At 40.9% G+C, this 21179-nt stretch overlaps 1 protein-coding gene across 1 annotated transcript in view; it reads left to right on the forward strand.

Moving 5' to 3' along the window:
• The window catches only part of VMP1 (vacuole membrane protein 1), a 148740-nt gene that overhangs the window by 16409 nt on the left and 111152 nt on the right, over positions 1–21179 (forward strand). Inside the window, exons 2-5 of the mRNA XM_062216741.1 lie at positions 9580–9677; positions 13953–14088; positions 15086–15176; positions 17309–17419. Coding sequence (XP_062072725.1) covers positions 9602–9677; positions 13953–14088; positions 15086–15176; positions 17309–17419 — 414 coding nt within the window. The 5' untranslated portion in view covers positions 9580–9601. The remainder of the gene's footprint in view (positions 1–9579; positions 9678–13952; positions 14089–15085; positions 15177–17308; positions 17420–21179) is intronic.

The raw sequence follows: 21179 nt of genomic DNA on the forward strand, positions 1-21179 counted from the left end.
GATCCAGCTTTTAGATTACCTTACTTCTGTAGATTGAGGTTGTTTCTTTAAAAATTCTCAGAAAAACAACCTTAAATTCATGTTTGAGGGTGAAGGTATCCTGTCAACAGCTCCAGTACTTTCTACTCTTAATAAGCTCCATTTGGGTACTGCCTCTAGGCTTGCCACTTATTTTGTGACATTACACAATCACTTTACCTCTGTCACATTTCTTTATCTGTGAACTATAGGGGTAAAGGTAGGCTTGCATATTCCAGAAGTTCCCTTCTATAATTCTGATTTTTGCAGAATATTCATAAGCCATTGTCACATAGAACATCATTATGTTTTTGAAAGACAGAATTGTCAGTGTGTGTAGAGGGCTTTTAAATTTAAGGCTGAGTGATTAGATGATATTGTTAAGGAGAGAGTGTAAAGAGAATACAAAAAGGAATCTAGGACCCAGATTTGAAGAACTCCAGGGAGCAGAGGAGGAGCTGTCAGTAGAGGAGCCAGAGAAATAGGTAGAAAAACAGGATAGAGTATTTCAAGAAAGGGAGTAGATACTTGCATTCTACTGAAGGTAAGGTTCAGTAAGATGATTTGGCAACATCAAGATCATTTTAGGAAGCCATTGATCGTCTTGTCATTCCTTGCTCCCAACTAAAATATTGACTTAATTTGGTTTCTCACAAACATTAGTTTATAAGGAGAAAATATACTTGTAATGAACTGAAATGTGTCTTCCTAAAATTCCTAAAGCAATTTCTTTTGATTTGTCGGGACAGAAATCACGTTGCAGTAGACTGAGCAGAGTTTGGTGATGAGGAAGTGGGGACTGTATATAGGCAACTTTTTTTGAGAATTCTGTCTGTGAGAAAGACTGAGAAATGGGAAATACTGGGTAGTGCTTATTTGCTATGAGGATAAAGGAGAAAAGATTGATGTCACACAGAGAATGAAAGGAGTGAAGTCCCTGAGAAGGTGAGAGAGGATGATAGAATGTATTTTGACAGATTTGCCCTTGGTAGGTAGAGGACACGACCAGCCCTGGTTGTAAAGGAAGAATGCTAACATGGATGAAGGTGTAATATTTTAGTAGATGTAATAGTCAAAAGATTGGGGAATACTTCCTCTACATTTGTGATTAAAAGGTAAAGGAGAGGCCGGCGATGTGGTATAGCAGATAAAGCTGCCGCTTGCAGTGCCAGCATCCCACATGGGCACTGGTTTGAGTCCCAGATGCTCCACTCCGATCTAGCTCTCTGCTATGGCCTGGGAAAGCAGTGAAAGATGCTACAAGTCCTTGGGCCCCTGGATTCGTGTGGGAGATCAGGAAGTAGCTCCTGGCTCCTGCCTTTGGATCAGCGCAGCTCCAGCCATTGTGGCCATCTGGGGAGTGAACCAGTAGATGGAAGTCCTCTCTTTCTCTCTCTGCCTCTGCCTCTCTGTAACTCTGCATTTCAAATAAATAAAATAATTTTTTTTTGACAGGCAGAGTAGACGGAGAGAAAGGTCTTCCTTTTCCGTTGGTTCACCCCACAATGGCCGCTGCAGCTGGTGCGCTGCGGCTGGTGCACAGCACTGATCCAGAGCCAGGAGCCAGGTGCTTCTCCTGGTCTCCCATGCGGGTGCAGGGCCCAAGGACTTGGGCCACAGCAGAGAGCTGGACTGGAAGAGGAGCAACCGGGACAGAATCCGGTGTGCCAGCGTCGCAGGCAGAGGATTAGCCTACTGAGCCACGGCGCCGGCCTAAAATAAATCTTTAAAAAAAATTTAAAAAGGTAAAGGAATGTCAATCTCTGAGATTAAGAATGGAAAATGTAAGATAGGAAGTTTGAAGAGAGAACAGAAATAAAATAGTTGTGTGAGAGAAAAGTTGATTAATAGAAAGTAGCAACGGTTTGAGGTTTGAAATTTGGTATTTCAAATAATATTGGGCATATAATGGGCATCTGATAAGTATTTGTTGAGTGAATAAGTGAATTGAAAGTGGCTGTGCAGTTGTATGATTTATCTCCAGCAATATTCACCTGCTTAGGCTGATGATAATACTAATGGTTAGGGGTTAGCATGGTACAGCAAGTTGAGCCTCTGCTTGTGACACTGACATCACATACTAGAGTGTCATCTGCTCCACAGCTGATTTTCAGCTCCCTGCTATTGTACCTGGAAAAGCAGCAGAAAATGGCCCAAGTGTTTGGGCCCCAGCCACCCATCTGGGAGACCAGGATGGAGTTCCTGGCTCCTAGCTTCAGCCTGGCCCTTCCCTGACTGTTGCTGGCTTTTGGGGAGCAGACCAGTAGATGGAAGATCCCTCTCTGTCTCTCCTTTTTTCTGTCACTCTGCCTTTCAAATAAAATTATCTTTTTAAAAAAACAAAAACAAAATTCCAGACAATTATTTTATGTTTTCTAGAAAGAATTTTTGAGCAGGAAATGTCAGTAAGGTTTTGTTTTATAGCACGTTGTGTAAGAACATGTTATTTGCCCAAAGAAAAATTGCTGTTGCAATATCTTAAAAACAAAATCTTCAAATAATTGTGCAATCTCATAAGTATGGCCTCAAGTGGACCAGAGTTGTTTTGGATAAAATTTTTGTATCTTGAAGATGACATTATGGAAAAAAATAAATAGAGGGAAATGAGTTCAATTATCAGAGTATTTTTCAGAGGGAAACATTCTGGAATTTTCATCTTTTACCACAAAATAATTTAATTTTACTTATTGTGCTCTAGGTGAATGACTGGCTGTTTATCTCTAAACGAAATTGCCTGTAACATTTGGCTGAGTATGAACCCACTCAGTTTTAATTATTTACCGAACTAAGTAGAGCTTCAAGTTAAGTGACTGGAAGATGGAAAATCTTTAATTCCTTTATATAATTCCAGTTCAAACAATTTCAGTTGATTTTATTAGTAAAATCCAGATTTGTGGAATAGATTGACATTTTGTAAACATATTATCTTGCTCTAGTCTTACATATTTTTGCAAAATAACTTCATCCTTTTTTTGTGATTGCTTGAGCTGCATTGTTTTAGGATAACATCTTCACAGAAGTATAACTTAAGTTTGCAGAACCAAACTTTAAGCTTCTATGAAATCTTTTGAATGTCTTCCCCTGTCAGCTCCCAGAGTACTTTATTCCTCTTCCTGATCTTTATCGTTATACTATCATATATTGAGTTCATATGAAATGTGAGGCAATATATTAGAATGTTACATACACTACAAATAAGGTAATGTTTAATCCTCAGTGTAACTTTACCAGGTATGTCATGTCATTCCTATTTTATAAATTAAAGAAACTGATGTTTAAGGACTGGTGCTGTGGCACAGTGGGTTAAGTCTGCCTGTGATACCAGCAGCCAGCATCCCATGGCGCCAGTTTGAGTCCTGGCTACTCTACTTCCAATCCAGCTCTCTAATATGCCTGGAAAAGTAGGGGAGGATGGCCTAGTTGCTTGGGCCCCTGCACCGACAGAGCCCAAAAAAGCTCCTGGCTCCTGGCTTCAACCTGGCCCAGTCCCGGCTGAGTTAGCCATTTGGGGAGTGAACCAGCAGATTAAAGATCTCTCTGTCTTGGCCCGCGCCGTGGCTCACTAGGCTAACCCTCTGCCTTGCGGCGCCGGCACACCGGGTTCTAGTCCCGGTCGGGGCACCGATCCTATCCCGGTTGCCCCTCTTCCAGGCCAGCTCTCTGCTGTGGCCCAGGAGTGCAGTGGAGGATGGCCCAAGTCCTTGGCCCTGCACCCCATGGGAGACCAGGAGAAGCACCTGGCTCCTGCCATCGGATCAGCGCGGTGCGCCGGCCGCAGCGGCCATTGGAGGGTGAACCAACGGCAAAAAAAAAAAAAAAGGAAGACCTTTCTCTCTGTCTCTCTCTCACTGTCCACTCTGCCTGTCAAAAATAATAATAAAAAAAAGATCTCTCTGTCTCTATCTCTGCCTCTCTCTCCTCTACCTGTAACTGCCTTCAAATAAATAAATAAATCTTTAAAAAAAAAAACAAAACTGATATTTAGAGAGCTCTGCAAATCTGTCCAAGAGCATAGAGGAATTACCTGTGAAGCTCGATTTTAACCTGGTTCTTTTAGACTGTAAAATCTGTGTTTTCTTGCCATTAAATTAAACATTATATTTCCATCTAATTTGATGATAATACCTGTTTCATTCTATTCCAACTGGTCTCTTGTGCTTATTTGGCTTTCCTATGGTTCTTTTGGGGACAAGGAACCTTATCTTATTCATATTTATGTCCTCAGTATCCATTGGGGACCGCAGCACTATTTGAATGGATATTGAATGAACAACATTGGCATCACTGGTTCAGTAGCAGTGAAGCAAACGATGTGAAGTTGTTTTTCTGGTTCAGTCAGACAGTTTCTAGGTTTACTGCCTCATATAGTACCTCTTCCCTTTTGATGTATTGCCTTTAAAGTTACATACATCCATGCATATACATAAACATGCACATGCACACTCTTTCATCCAAATATCAGTCCCATGAAAGAGGTGATTACTGTTCTCACTTTGTGGATCCGGAAAACCAAAGCACAGAGAAAAAAACTTGCTCAAGATCACAAGTTTTCAGTAGTAAATCTGGGGTTGAAGTCCAGATTTTTAGACTTAAAATCTTAACTAACCATAATCATATCTTCCAGGCTATCTGTGCTCATGGAAACCTGTACTTTATTTCTTGATATATGTATTTATTCATTGAGAAGTGAAGGCCACAGAACAAAGGTGTCCACAAATGGATTGTGCTAAAAGAGAAGACCCTCTGTTGCAGTGATGACTGTATGAGGGTACTTCAAAAAATTCATGGGAAAATTTGGCATAAAAATGTTGAAATCTGTGTGGTTTTTTTAACTTAATTTTTTTGATAACTTATTTTTAATTTATACTACAGTCAATGGCTTAATGCCCCAGTCAACAAAGTGTTCAACAAATAAGAATTTAAAAGACCACAGTTCAGTAAGAAAATAGGCAAGGACTGTAAACAGTAATCAAATTGAAAGATGTTCAGTGCCGGCGCCGTGGCTTAACAGGCTAATCCTCCGCCTTGCAGCACCGGCACACCGGGTTCTAGTCCCAGTTGGGGCGCTGGATTCTATCCCGATTGCCCCTCTTCCAGGCCAGCTCTCTGCTATGGCCCAGGAAGGCAGTGGAGGATGGCCCAAGTCCTTGGGCCTTGCACCCGCATGGGAGACCAGGAGAAGCACCTGGCTCCTGGCTTCGGATCAGCGTGATGCGCCAGCCACAGCGGCCATTGGAGGGTGAACCAACGGCAAAAGGAAGACCTTTCTCTCTGTCTCTCTCTCTCACTATCAACTCTGCCTGTCAAAAAAAAAAAAAAAAAGATGTTCAGCTTCACTCATATAAAATAGTCACAAAATCATTAAAACGATAATAGTACAGGGACTGGCATTGTGGCGTGGCAGGTTAAACTGGTACCTGTGATGCTGGCATCCCATATGGGTACCTGTTCGTGTTCCAGTTGTTCCACTTTTTTTTTTTTTTAAGATTAATTTATTTATTTGAAAAGCAGAGTCACAGAGAAACAGAGAGAGAGAGTTTACTACCATTAGTTTACTACCCAGATGGCTTCAGTGACTGGAGCTGAGCTGATCTGAAGCCAGGATCCAGGAGCTGCTTCTGGGTCTCTCCCATGGGTGCAGGGGCCCAAGGACTTGGGCCATCTTCTACTGCTTTCCCAAGCCATGGCAGAGAGCTGGATTGGAAGTGGAACAGGCAGGACTCAAACCGGTGGCCATATGGGATGCCGGCACTGCAGGCAGTGGCTTTACTTGCTGTGCCACAGTGCCGACCCTGCTGTTCCACTTCTGATCCAGCTCCTTGCTAGTGGCCTGGGAAAGCAGTGAAAGATGTCCCAAGTGGTTGGGCCCTGCCATCCACATGAGAGACCCAGAAGAAGCTCCTGGCTCCTGATTTAGGCTTGGCCCAACTTTGGCTGTTGTGACCATCTGTGGAATGAACCAATAGATTTAAGTTCTCTCTCTCTTTGTCTCTCCCTGTGTCAGTAACTCTGCCTTTCAAATAAATAAACACATGTTTAAAAAAAAAAAAAACTATAGTAGTGTATAATTCCCATCAATTTGTTTGACAAATATTTAAATCAAAGTTTGACAAAGCATGTTTTCAACCAAATTGATATATATAGGCATTTCTTTTCTTTATTTACTTATTTTAATCTTGGCTTCACATATAAGAGAATATGTAGTATCTGTATCCTGATTATTTCATTCAACATTATATCTTCTAGTTTCAACCATTTTGCTGCAAATAATAGAATTTCGTTCTTTTTAATAGCTGAATAATCTTCCATTGTATACGTACCACATTTTCTTTATTCATCTGATGGTGGATACCTTTACTGATTCATGTTTTGGCAATTGTCTGCTAAAAACATGGTGGTACAGGTATTTTATACAATGTGTTCATGTCTTTGGATATATTCCTAGTAGTGGAATTGCTGCATCGTATGGCAAGTCTATTTCTAGTTTTTAAAGAAATATCCATACTGTTATCCCAGTGGCTGCACTAATTTACATTCCCACCAACAATGTATGAGAGTTCCTTTTTTTCCACATCCTCCCCAGCATTTGTTGCTGTCTGTTTTTTTGGATAATTATCATTCCAACAGAGGTGAGGTAATATCTCATTATGGTTTTGAATTGAATTTTCCTGATGGTTAGTGATAATGAGCATTTTTTCTTATATTTGTTAGCCAGCATAGTTTTTTCATAATATACAATTTACATGAGATTCTTTGAAGAGCCTTCAAATATTCTTTGTTCAATTATTTTATAATGAGTGTTTCACTTGTTTTCCTTTATTAGGCATAAATTTTGGAAATAGTTATCATAGTTTATTCAATAAATAAAATAGCACTAAATAACAAATTAAGGAAGATTGAACCCATTACCATATCATAGTCTGATAAGCTAACTATAAATCTAACATGATTTTGGTAGATATGTAGCTGAGCAAACTTACATTACACAAGCATCTTAGAGAGTCATTTCTTGAGCTTTTTTCCTTAATTAAATAACCCTCTACTCAAAAATCTGACGAAATTCTGAACTGTCACTGAAGACTCTTAAGCTTGGGCTACTATAAATATAATAAAGAGATCTTATATAAAAGTATGCCATTCGGGGGCAAGCATTGTGACATAGCAGGTTCAAGTCCCGACTGCTCTACTTCTACCAGCTCCCTGCTAATGTGCCTGGGAAAAGCAGTGGAGAATGACCCAAGTGTTTGGGTCCCTGCATGAATGTGGGAGACATGGAAGAAATCCCTGACTGCTGGCTTCTGTCTGGCCTGGCTCCAGCCATTGTTGCCATTTGGGGAGTGAACCAGTGGGTGGAAGAGCTCTGTCTCTCCCTCTTTGTAATCCTGCCTTTCAAATAAATGAATCTTTTTTAAAAAATGAAATATGTATTATGAAAAAACTGCATGACTTTCAAAAAGTTTTTGCAGTTAAACATCTTTTTTTTTTTTTTTTTTTTTTTTTTTTTACAGATAGAGATATAGACAGAGAGAAAGGTGTTCCCTCCGCTGGTTCACTCCCCAAATGCCCGCCACAGCCTGCGCTGTGCCAATCTGAAGCCAGGAGCCAGGTGCTTCCTCCTGGTCTCCCATGCGGGTGCAGGGCCCAAGCACTTGGTCCATCCTCCACTGCCCTCCCAGGCCACAGCATAGAGTTGGACTGGAAGAGGAGCAACCAGGACCAGAACCCGGAGCCCATATGGGATGCTGGAGCTGTAGGCAGAGGATTAACCAAGTGAGCTACGGCACCAGCCCCAAAAGTTAAACATCTTTTAATTCTATTTTCAATGAACTTTATTAGTACTTCATTTCTTTTTATTTGGATATATTTTGTTTGAATATACCAACATTTTCTGTATTCATTTATCAGTTGATATTTAGGTTGTATTATAGTGATTTAAAGTAAAAAAACCACTTATAATATGAAGCATGATATAAAATATAAAATGCATTTAGCATATCTTAAACATTTAACTTTGTGATCATCTATGCCATATAATTTTTAAATTTTTTTTATTTTTGACAGGCAGAGTGGACAGTGAGAGAGAGAGAGACAGAGAAAGGTCTTCCTTTTGCAGTTGGTTCACCCTCCAATGGCCGCCGCGGCCGGCACACCGCACTGATCCAAAGGCAGGAGCCAGGTGCTTCTCCTGGTCTCCCATGCGGGTGCAGGGCCCAAGGACTTGGGCCATCTTCCTCTGCACTCCCGGGCCATAGCAGAGAGCTGGCCTGGAAGAGGGGCAACCGGGACAGAATCCGGCACCTCAACTGGGACTAGAACCCGGTGTGCCGGCGCTGCAAGGCGGAGGATTAGCCTGTTGAGCCACGGCGCCAGCCGCCTTATATATTTTTAAGATTATTTGAGAGGTAGAGTTTCAGTCAGAGAAAGACAGAAAGAGAGGCCTTTCAACCTCTGGTTCATTCCCCAAATGGCCACAGTGGCTGGAGCTGAGCTTATCTGAAGCCAGGATCCCGGAGCTTCCTCTGGATCTCTCACGTTGATGCAGGGACCCAAAAACTTGACCATCTTCCTCTGCTTTCCCAGGCCTTAGCAGAGAGCTGGCCTGGAAGAGGAATAGTTGGGACATGAACGGGCACCTACATGGGATGCCGGTGCTGTAGGTGGAGCTTAGCCTACTATGCCACGGCATCGGCCCTGCCTATATTTTTTGATTCGGTAGAACTATTTCCTTAATGAAACTGATCTGTGGTCTTAAATCTGTGTGTCAATGTTTGTGCCATCTTTGATCATATAATCAGCTTTTTCCTAATAATGTTAAAAGAACTATGAAAGAAATAAAAGATAAATTTTGAGTAGATGGTATATACGATATTAATTTATGAATTGGAATGGCATTAAACATTATAGCTTATCAGTATTTGAAGTTACTTGTACTTGATATCTTTATTATGTGGACAAGTTAATACAAAATTTGAGTTTGGAAAGTCACTAGACTAACCATTTGGAAAAGGCTTACAACTACCTGGCTTTAAATTTTTTACTTTGTGACAGGCATTGTGGCACAACAGGTTAAGCCGCTGCCTGCAATACTGGCATCCCATATGGGCTGTTCGTGTTCTAATCCAGCTTCCTGGTAATGTGCCTAGGATAGCAGCAGGAGATGTTGCAAATTCTTGGGCTCCTGCCACCCATGTGGGAAACCTGAAGCTCCTGGCTCCTGGATTCGGCCTGGTTCAGCCTTGACCATTGCAGCCATTTGGGGAGTGAACCAGCAGATGGAAGATATTTCTCTCTCTCTCTCCCTTCCTTTCTCTCTCTCTTTAACTCTGCCCTTCAAATAAATAAAATAAATATTTTTAAAAATAAATAAGTAAATGTTTACTTGTTTTATGATTTCTATGTAAATTATTCAGTTTTTTAATTAAAAGAAAAAATGCATAAACAAATTATACTGATATAATGTGGGGTGTCATTACTGCCATTATTCCTTTATTTGGTTTTATTCAGTCATAACTGCAAAACAAGTATATAATATATTGCTGGATTTTATTTTTCCTCTATTAGCTCCTCAAGACTGATCTATGAAATGGCAGAGAATGGAAAAAATTGTGACCAGAGACGTGTAGCAATGAACAAAGAACAACATAATGGAAATTTCACAGGTAAAGTGTAGTGTTTTGGAGGAAGGAGATGTGCAAATTTAAATATTACACTTTTTGTTGAAATAAAATAGGAATATATTACTTCTAATATTTTAAATATTTTACTAATCTCTTCATAGTAAATTGAATTATGAGTCATGACCTATAAGGTTATTTTTCACAGTGACTACAGAAGCAGCCCGAACATAGTCAAATAGCAATTCTCTAGGCACAAGATTATTTCTTGGTAATCATATGGTATGGTTAAATATTTACTTGATTTTGTGCAGTGTTCAATCTGATCTTGCTGCTTAGTAACTTCACAAATAGATTGTCAGTTTACTTGTTAGCTATTAAATACATAATTATCAAAAAATTAGAATAGGAGCTGATGCTGTGGTACAACAGGTAAAGCCACCAACTGCAGTGCTCCCATAAGGGCACCGGTTCAAGTCCTGGCTGCTCCGCTTTCTATCCAGCTCCCTGCTAATGCGCCTGGGAAAGCAGCAGAGGGTGACCTAAGTCCCTGGGCCCTTGGACCCACGTGGGAGTCCCAGAAGTAGCTCTTGACTCCTGGCTCCTGGCTTTGGGGAGTGAACCAGTGGATAGAAAAATCTTTCTCTCTCTGTTCTCCCTCTCTCTCTAACTCTTTCAGAGTTACCCTTTTATTTATAAATAATATCCTGTTTATAAATAAAATTCTGTTTATCCTTTCAGATAAATAAGTCTTTAAAAATGAGAATAATTTTTTTTTTTTTAAGATTTATTTATTTGAAAGGCAGAGTTAGAGAGAGAAAGAGGAGACAAAGGAAGAGAGATCTTCATCCACTGGTTCACTCCCCAGATGGCTGCAATGGATAAAGCTGGGCCAATCCAAAGCCAGGAGCCAGGAGTTTCTTTCAGGTATCCCATGTGGGTATAAGGGCCCAAGTACTTGGACCATCTTCCACTGCATTCCCAGGCACATTAGCAGGAAGCTGGATCAGAAATGGAGTGGCTAGGACTTGAACTGGCACCCGTATAGGATGACAGCACTGTAGGAGATGGCTTTACTCCTTATACCATGGCACCAGCCTGTTTTTCTTTTTGACTTCGCAATTCTTTGACATCTCAAACACATTGCAAAGAATACTGTCGCTTGGTATATGCCCATTCTTAGGGCCCAGGACAAGCAGATCCAGATTCCAGCCAATGAGAGAACAGCTGTTCTCTGTGGATTTATATCTCCTTTACTCACAGTGACAGAAATGCACAAGAAACAGCCACTTGTCCCCAAAGGTGTTGGGGCTGCTGGAGATACCCACTTATGTGTCCTTGGTGGCAGTTGGACACATACACAGGGGTATCTACATATATCTGCACATAGCCACATACAACCACACATCCATATACAGCTGCATCAACCTAAAGCCACAATCTAGCAAAATTATAGACAATAGTGGCCCAGAGCAAAACCATTGCATGCCAGGGCTTTGAGCAGCTAGCCGCACAGGTGGACCTTTGGTTACCATGATGCTGGTTACTGTAGAGAGAGGTGTGGGAGAGCACAGAGATAAGAGGGCAAGGGCAAAAGACAAGGGAATTTGATAGCTTCACCTTCTGAAGTTCATCTCTTCATCACATGGTAATATATTACAGAATTTCTTTTATTGGAATAAATGCAGGCTGTCTAAAACAATACTTTCTACTTATTTTTTTTCTCTTTCATTTTTATTTATGTATTTGAAAGGCAGAGAATCAGAGACAATAAGTGATTTCCTACATGCTGGTGCATTCCTCAGATGTCTTCTATAGCCGGTGTTGAACCAGGCCGAAGCCAGGAGCCCAGCACTCAGTCTGGCTTGTCCACATGGGTGGCAGGGACTGAAGTATCTGTACCATCACCTGTTGCATCTGGGGTGCTGGAATGGAGTGCAAAACTGGGATTCAAACCCAGGAGTTCTGATATTGGCTCCCGTTTGTTTTGAAATCACATTTTGCAGCACTGTTGGATTACTTTGATTTCAGTAAATTTTGCATCATTCCATCAAAAGTTTCCAAATTCAGATATTGATATTGTATACTTTATAGTCTCTTTCCATTAAGAGCTTATGTGCTGGGGCTGGTGTTGTGGCATAGCAGGTTAAACTGCAGCCTGTGATGCCAACATCCCATATGTTCATGGACTCAGGTTCATGTCCTGGCTGCTCCACTTCTGATTCAGCTCCTTGCTAATGGCCTGGAAAAAGCAGCAGCAGAAGACCCAAGTGCTTGGGCCCCTGCTACTCATGTGGGAGACCCAGAAGTTCCTGGCTCCTGGCTTCTGCCAGGTCTAGCCCAGGCCCTTGCAGCCATGTGGGGTGTGAACCGGTAGATGGAAGATCTCTCTCTCTCTCTCTCTCTCTTTCTCTCCTTCTCCCTCTTTTTGTGTAACTCTGACTTTCAAATAAATAAATCTTTAAAAAAAATTAAAGCTTATGTGCTATTTTTTCAACAAGCAAATAAATTTATATATATTTTACTACTGAATACCATTGGAATTTAAAATTAATGTTGATGTGTCATAGTCTTTTGGACCATGTATTTTTTTACTTAATATTTGTTAGATACTGTGCTACAACTATATACAAGGAATTTTATTTATTGTGGTTTAGTATTCCATTCCATTGTGTGAGTACACTATATGCTTGTGTTCCTTTTCTATTAGTAGTAATATTTAAGTTGTTGATAATCTTTGGCTACCGTAAATGTTGTTGCAGTAAACTTTAAAAAATCATTTCATCTTGTACCTAATTACTCCCAGAAATGGAATTATTGGGCTACAGTGTACATGGATCTGTAATGTTTAGATTGAAGACAATAATAACTATCTGTGATTGGGCAGTTACTAAGTGTCACACTCTGATAACTTCATGTGCATCAGCTCATCTAATCCGTACAATGACTTTGACAAATAAGTACTATTATTATCTACATTTTACAGAAGCGTAAACTAAGATGCAAAAATATTAGCCAATTTGGTGAGGTCATGTGACTGGTAGATAGCTGAGCCAGGATTTGAAATAGTGGCTTGCACTTCATATTTTTTTTTTTACAAAGATTGATAGATTGATTTGAAAGTCAGAATTACAGACAGAGGGGGAGAGAAAGAGGAAAGAAAAAGAGAGATCTTCCATCCACTGGTTCACTCCCCAGATGACCGCAGCAGCCAGGGCTAAGACAGGTCAAAGCCAGGAGCCAGGAGCCTCGTCCGGGTCTCCTACATGGGTGGCAGGGGCCCAAGCACCTGTGCCATCCTCCACTGTCTTCCCAAGCACACCACAGGGAGCTGGATTGGAAGTAGAGCAGCCAGGACATGAACTGGTACCCACGGGGTTGCCAGCATCATAGCAAGGACTTTACCCACCACACCACAACACCAGCCCCTGCTCTTCCCACTTTGACATCTAAACCACTTTGCTCTGTGATGTGATGCTTGATTGACACGTTACCCTTCATAAAAGGTAGAATGATTTAGCCTTTCTCCGGTAATATACAAGGATAGAAGCTTGTGTTCTGACTGCAAAATAATGTTAAAATTGGGGCAGAAGCACCTAGTCCAGATTTGTCATTTTTCCCTAATCTATGTTTCTGTTAAATTCAACCACTGAAATTTTTAGTACCATTTCTTTAAGATGCCTCAATGTGTTTTAGCTCAGTGAGTGGCAAAGGGTAGGCTTTTTTTTCCCTCTTTTGCCTCAGTTCTCTAGGTAACACCGTTATAAAATGATCTCTTTTCTAAATCACTAGATGTGCTGGCTGTAGCAGAGTCTGGACTAGTGATCATTTTTTAAGACTTTAGGATTCTGTAATGCTTAAGAAGAACAACGGTAAAATTCTTTTTAAGGACTCAGATTTTGTCTCATCTCTCTACAAGCTGTTTAAAAGAATGCTGTGCAAGACTGCTACTGATGAGAAGAGATAGTCAAATATACAGATAAATGAAGTGAGCTTGAGGCTCAAGTTGTGAGGACCTACCACAATCCTTGACTTAGTGTTACAGGTTGCAAACACATTTGTAATAGGCCACCTATGTTAATTAGTGTTTTGTTCCAGTGATTGCCTTCTCTAGAGAAGGTGTAGTCACGGGTTAGTACTTGAACAGCTTGTGTGTAAACCCGTATAACCCAGGAGTGAATCACATCGTTGGTACTTTTGAGGTTTATATGCAGTCTTTCAGATGTAGAATGGGAAGGTAGGTGAATTTTTAAAGTGATTGGAAAGAGTGAGTATAAGTACTAGGAATTCTGTTTTAATTCCTGCATTATTGTTTTTCAGACCCCTCTTCAGTGAATGAAAAGAAGAGGAGGGATCGGGAAGAAAGGCAAAATATTGTCCTTTGGAGACAGCCACTTATTACCTTGCAGTATTTTTCTCTGGAAATCCTTGTAATCTTGAAGGAGTGGACCTCAAAGTAAGAAACCTTCCATCACCTTTTATCTAAACCTGATTTCCTAATTTTAGAAATCCTCAGCAGTCTTCTCCTTGCCATCTGCTGCATTCAGAATGGAGTCGTTCAATGTAGAATATTGTCATGAGAGCGTGTTTATTCTCCTTCGTATAGTTGAAAACATAGATTAGGGAAACATGGCTGTTTGCTTACTTGATCATAGGAGTTGTTCGCATATTGAATTTTGTTTTTGTTTTTCTCCTGGTTTTTCCCTCAGGAAAAATCCGGCCTTGTCTATATTAAATACTTTGATTCCTTAACAGGACAAGGTTCAGGATACGTGGCACTCTTAGCAGTTGTTTGAATGAATGTGAACGGTTCTGCCTTAGAAATGTGTTCTATCTTTAAATTACTGTTTATACATCCTGTTTCAAAGATCATAAAGAACAAGCTGAACCTTCACACGTCTTATCAGTCTTCTTACTTGCCCTTCCAAGTTATTTTATATATGTTACATTTTTATTGCACATGGAGTTCATAAAGCGTTTTATAGTGTTTCCCAGCTCATTTACTCCTTATAACATCTCCATAAATAAGGTAAAACAAAGATAAAATTACTGTGATTTTAAAAACAAGGAATAGTCATATTGGTTAAGTGTCTTGCTCGAAGTACAGCACCCAGGGTTTCTGACTTAAAGACCAGGGCTCTTTCTATTAAACTTTAATACTTCTCCAAATTAGAAGCTGAGATATAAACAAAATCGGGCTTTAGATAAGGGAAAGACCATGATGGAGTTTATGGTAAAAAATTGGGTTCTATGCCCATGTGTCTGTGACCCCCTTCTGCATTCAGTAGAGGCAGTGGTGTTTTAAGAACAAAAGAACTCAACTCAGAAAGACTGATTCTGTCCTGAGCTAGCCAGATAACCTGACTGCTTCTATAAGAAATTGTTCTAAGGATGATAAATCTTCAAAGTGAGACTGTGAGATGTATTTTTAATTTTTTTAATTTGTTTTTAAGATTATGGCATCGTCAAAGCATTGTGGTGTCTTTTTTACTGCTGCTTGCTGTACTTATAGCTACGTATTATGTTGAAGGAGCACATCAACAGGTAAGAGGTTCAGCAGTTCTTGCACACTCTCTAATCCCAAACAATTTCCAAATGGGACCATGAAGGCTTCATAGAATTTCTACCCTCAACATTTTTAGGTTTGTCTTTCTTTTATCTCATACCTGGTACCTTTATGTAAGGCCATACGCTAAAACAATTCATGTGTCATCTCATAGCCAGTCAGCAAGATGTTGTTATATATGATTCTTTTTGCCTTTGAAGATTTAAATGTACGTTTCCTAACCATGTTCCATCCATTCAACAACATAGGTCCTTTATGCCAAAGTTTTCATATTTTCTGTAACATATTTTTGTGATCATCTAAACAGGCTTCATCCAAAGTTAAGGATTAGGTTTTATTTGTATAAAAAGTTTATTTGCCTGTAGTCCACAAGTACAACATTACTGATGGGAAAACAAGACATTTGTTTAACAACTTTTGTTAAAATAGCAAAACCTTCATGTATTCTAAGAGGTAATGGTTCTAAAACTGTCATCTCATATTGTAAAACAGTTTACCTCTAATCAGAGAAGTTTTTATAGTTAAATGCATTCCTATTAAATAATCTATGTATACTGGGGCTGGTGCTGTGGCGTAGGGGGTAAAGCCGCCACCTGCAGTGCCAGCATCCCGTATGAGCGCCAGTTCAAGTCCCAGCTGCTCTACTTCCGATCCAGCTCTCTGCTATGGCCTGGGAAAGCAGTAGAAGATGGTCCAAGTCGTTGGGTCCCTGTACCTGCGTGGGAGACCCGGAAGAAACTCCTAGCTCCTGGCTTCAGATTAGCGCAGCTTTGTCCGTTGCGGCCATCTGGGGAGTGAACCAGCAGATGGAAGACCTCTCTCTCTGCCTCTCCTTCTCTCTCTGTGTAACTCTGACTTTCAAGTAAATAAATAAAGCTTTTTTTAAAAAATGATCTATGTATACTAAGAGTTTACAGTGAACTAGAATGCTGGTTTTACTTGCAAACATTTGAGGAATTTCTCTAGAAATAAGTCTGGAATTCTAACAAGTCTGTCTCCCAGTAGAATTAAGTGAAAAGCATCATGGTCTTAAATATACAAACATTATTTTATTCCCATTTTTTCTTGGATAATCAAGATTTTCTGCCCCCTTTTAATCAGTCTGTGTTATCCTGTCTTCTTATAATTTGCTTTTTTCCTATGTCTCCTTTTTTTAAAAGATTTATTTATTATTTATTTGAAAGTCAGAGTTACAAAGAGAGGATTGGGGGAGAAATAGGGAGAGAAGGATAAGAGAGAGAGAGAGGGACCTTCCGTCTGCTGTTCACTCCCCAGATGGCCACAATGGCCAGGGCTGGGCCAGGCCGAATCCAGAAGCCATGAGTTTCATCCAAGTCTCCCGTTTGGGTGGCTGAGGCCCAAGCACTTGGGCCATCTTCCTCTGCTTTTCCCAGACCGTTAGCAAGGAGCAGGTTTGGAAGTGGAATGGCTATGACATGAACTGGTGCTTCTGTGAGATGCCAGCATTGCGTGTGGCAGCAGCTTTACCCACTACCCCACAATGCCGTTCCCATCTTCCTTTGTCTTCTAAATAGAAAAGACTTCAAAGGTTTAGGAACAAGAAGTTTTTTCCAGTTAGATAAATTTGTTCCCACTTCTACTGTCACTTGAAGATGTTAGACCTCTTCAAGGAGTATTTACTTTAAAAAAAGATTTATTTATTTATTTGAAAGAGTTACACAGAGAGAGAGAAGGAGAGGCAGATAGAGAAAGAGGTCTTCCATCTGCTGATTCACTCCCCAATTCACTGCAGTGGCTGGAGCTATGCTGATCTGAAGCCAGGAGCCAGAGCTTCCTTGGGGTCTCCCACATTGGCACAGGGGCCCAAGGACTTGGGCCATCTTCTACTGCTTTCCCAGGCCATAGCAGAGAGATGGATCAGAAGTGGAGCAACCGGGACTAGAACTAGCGCCCATATGGGATGCCAGCACTGCAAGCAGCGGCTTTACCTGCTATGCCACTGTGCCGGCCCCAGGAGTATTTATTTTTAATACTTTGTTTTTATTAAGAGCTTATTTTAGTTGGTTTGTTTTATTTTGCTGGTGGTTTATAAATACCACCTTTCTGTAATGAGAATGCAAAGTATCATCTCATCTCTTTTGTGTTTCAGTATGTGCAACGTATAGAGAAACAGTTTCTCTTGTACGCCTACTGGATAGGCTTGGGGATTTTGTCTTCTGTTGGACTTGGAACAGGGCTGCACACCTTTCTGCTTTATCTGGTAAGAATAACTTTCTTATAACAAGCAAAAATGAAAGAGATTTTCTGCCTCCTTATTGGTACTTTTAAATCAAAAGTTAAAATTCGAAGATTTGTATTTAATTACATTTCTGTTTTGTTAAGCACGCTGATCTTTAATAGAAGCTTTAAGTTTCACTCAGAATTTTGTTTTGCTTTTCATTTTGGGGTTGAGGATTTAAGAAAAGAGGGAGGAAAAATAGTTTAGCGAGTAAAGTTATTTATTTATGTTAATCCAGCCAGGAAGTTTTTCCTCTTAGATTTTAGAATATTGATTCCCTTGTTTAGGCAGTTCTGATTTTAATAATTTAATTTACATTTTTAAAAAATGTATTTGTTTGAAAGAAACAGAGCTCCCATCTGCTGGTTCACTGCTTAAATGCCTGCAAAGGCTGGGGCTCTTCCAGCTCGAAACCAGGAGCCAGGGACTCCATCCATGTTTTCCACATGGGTGACAGGGACACAGCCACCTGCTACCCACCACGGTGTGTGTGAACAAGGAGCTAGAATCAGAAATAGAGCTTGGACTCTAACCCAGGCACTCTGTTAGGAGATGCAGGCATTTCAGCCAGTATCCTAACTACTAGACCGAATACCCAGCCCTAAGATAGTTTAAATGAACAAAGTTCCATAAAAGGCTTCAAGCGAGTTTGGGCAGTTTGCTTTTTCTGATGATGAGCAACAGAGAATACTGTCTTTCCTCACATTCTCAAAGACCACATACAAACTTCGGTAGTATTTTGGTTCTTTCATTTATTTAATGTAATTGATGAAGCATTATATGCATGGAACTATATGCTTTCTTAAACACTTTGAACCAAAGTTTTTAAAATACCTTTTCTGAGAAATACACTTGTATTAGTTGAAATGAGAGAGAACAAAGATAAGCTTCCCTGTGAATACTTGCAAAAATGCTGACATCAGAACCAGGATGTGAGAAAGGCAAGCCAGATGCCTACAGAACAGAATCTGAATAGGCACTGTCTCAGAGCCATGCACAGTACAGGGCTGTGGAGTGAGTGCTGCAGTAAATTTTGTGTTCTAGATGTCTTGCTTATTTCACTGTGTTCCCTTCCTGAATAATAACTTGTAAACAATTCCATTTTGACAACAGTTTGATTGTCACTGGGGAAAAGCAGATGAAAAGATGTCACAGCAATACTGATTGCTAAATAAAACTTAGCCCTGGCCGGCGCCGCGACTCAATAGGCTAATCCTCCGCCTCGCAGCGCCGGCACACCGGGTTCTAGTCCCAGTCGGGGCACCGGATTCTGTCCCAGTTGCCCCTCTTCCAGGCCAGCTCTCTGCTGTGGCCCGGGAGTGCAGTGGAGGATGGCCCAAGTGCTTGGGCCCTGCACCCCATGGGAGACCAGGAGAAGCACCTGGTTCCTGCCTTCGGATCAGCGTGGTGCGCCGGCCATTGGAGGGTGAACCAACGGCAAAGGAAGACCTTCCTCTCTGTCTCTCTCTCTCACTGTCCACTCTGCCTGTCAAAAAAAAAAAAAACAAAAAACAAAAAAACTTAGCCCTGTAAATACTTGCAATCTCTATTCTATAATGAATTCATTTCTGAAGCAGGTATGATATTAAGGAATAATTGCTTGGTTCAAAGTGTGCTAAATTAATGGCTTGAAGAATGCTTTGGGAATAATCTACAATACATAATTTCTGCAAGCTCATGAAAAGTTAAAGCCTGGGAAATTTTAAAATGATGCCCTTGTTTGCTTGTTAACTGACTCAAATAGGGCACAAGTCCTAGGGAAATAACTCATATCATTGCTTCTCTAATAACTACTACATTCTTAATTTTAAAAAGTTATATATGTAGCCTGCGCCGTGGCTCAATAGGCTAATCCTCCACCTTGTGGCGCCGGCACACCGGGTTCTAGTCCCGGTCGGGGCTCCGGATTCTGTCCCGGTTGCCCCTCTTCCAGGCCAGCTCTCTGCTGTGGCCAGGGAGTGCAGTGGAGGATGGCCCAAGTCCTTGGGCCCTGCACCCGCATGGGAGACCAGGATAAGCACCTGGCTCCTGCCTTCGGATCAGCACAGTGCGCCGGTCGTAGCGTGCCAGCCGCGGCGGCCATTGGAGAGTGAACCAACGGCAAAAGGAAGACCTTTCTTTCTTTCTTTCTTTTTTTTTTTTTTTATTTTTGACAGGCAGAGTGGACAGTGAGAGAGAGAGAGACAGAGAAAAAGGTCTTCCTTTGCCGTTGGTTCACCCTCCAATGGCCACCGCAACCAGTGCACTGCGGCCGGCACACCGCGCTGATCCGAAGGCAGGAGCCAGGTGCTTCTCCTGTTCTCCCATGGGGTGCAGGGCCCAAGCACTTGGGCCATCCTCCACTGCACTCCCTGGCCACAGCAGAGAGCTGGCCTGGAAGAGGGGCAACCGGGACAGAATCCGGCACCCCGACCGGGACTAGAACCCGGTGTGCCGGCGCCACAAAGCAGAGGATTAGCCTGTTGAACCACGGCGCCGGCCAAGGAAGACCTTTCTCTCTGTCTCTCTCTCACTGTCCACTCTGCGTGTCAAAAAAAAAAAAAAAAGTTATATATATTTGTTTATTTATTTATTTGGGAGACAGAAAGAAAGCTCCCACCTGCTGGTTTACTCCCCAGATGCCTGCAACAACTGAGGGAGGGCAAGGGTTGAAACCAGGAGCCAGGAACTCAGTACCAGAGCCGTCACTGCTGCCTTCCAACTTCTGCATAGCAGGAAGTAATAGTCAGTAGCCAGAGCCAGAGCCTCAGAGTCAAACCTAAGTAGACCAAAAGGGGATACAGTTTTCTTAACTGCTAAGCTAAATACTTTTTTGTATTTATTTATTTATTTGAAATACAGAGAAATAATCTCCCTTAAATTGCATAAGAATTTAGGATTAAAAAAAATTTGAAGCCTGGAATATTCATGCTTTATATTTTGCTCATATTGCTGGAAAACTTACTAACATAACATTTATAAAATGTCTTCAGGTGAAAGCATTATTATTCTAATTTATTTACCCAGGTATTCAGTAAAGGATTAAGATACATACAAATAGGAGTTTATTATGAAGTCAAGACTCTGTTTCCATATAGTAAGCAGTTATTTCTGGCCTATATCAGAGCATAGGATTAATAGAATGTGTTTAAACCTTTTACAATTTTATTTTATTTTTTATTCACAATTTTAGAAAATTAAGAGGTACTTGAAGGAAGGTGTCTTTGTCTTTCATTGTACTCACTGCTGTAGCTATTATAGTAGTTCAGCAACTATGAAGATATGATCAAGAAACTTTTGAAATGGTATTATATTATAAGAATGGTGTTGCTTTTATATGAATCTTTCTCTGTGGTTATGTATGTAAATTATTTTTTTAAAGATTTATTACTTTTTTCAAGATTTGTTTGTTTATTTGAGAGGCGGAGTTAGAGAGGGAGAGACAGAGAGAAAGGTCCTCTATCCGCTACTTTATTCCCCAGATGGCTGCAACAGCTGGAGCTGGAGTGATCCAAAGCCAGGATCCAGGAGCTTCCTCAAGGTCTTCCCACATGGGTGCAGGGGCCCAAGGACTGGGGCCATCTTCTACTGCTTTCCCAGACTATTAGCAGGGAGCTAGATCAGAAATGGAACAGCCAAGACCAGAACCCACGCCCATATGGGATGTCAGCACTGCAGATGGAGGCTTAACATACCACACCATAGTGCTGCCCATGTAAATTATTATTATATGTTAAATTTATATTCAAAATCATTGTGACAG

The sequence above is a fragment of the Lepus europaeus genome, chromosome 18 (genome assembly GCF_033115175.1).
Source record: "Lepus europaeus isolate LE1 chromosome 18, mLepTim1.pri, whole genome shotgun sequence".
Classification (NCBI taxonomy): domain Eukaryota; kingdom Metazoa; phylum Chordata; class Mammalia; order Lagomorpha; family Leporidae; genus Lepus; species Lepus europaeus.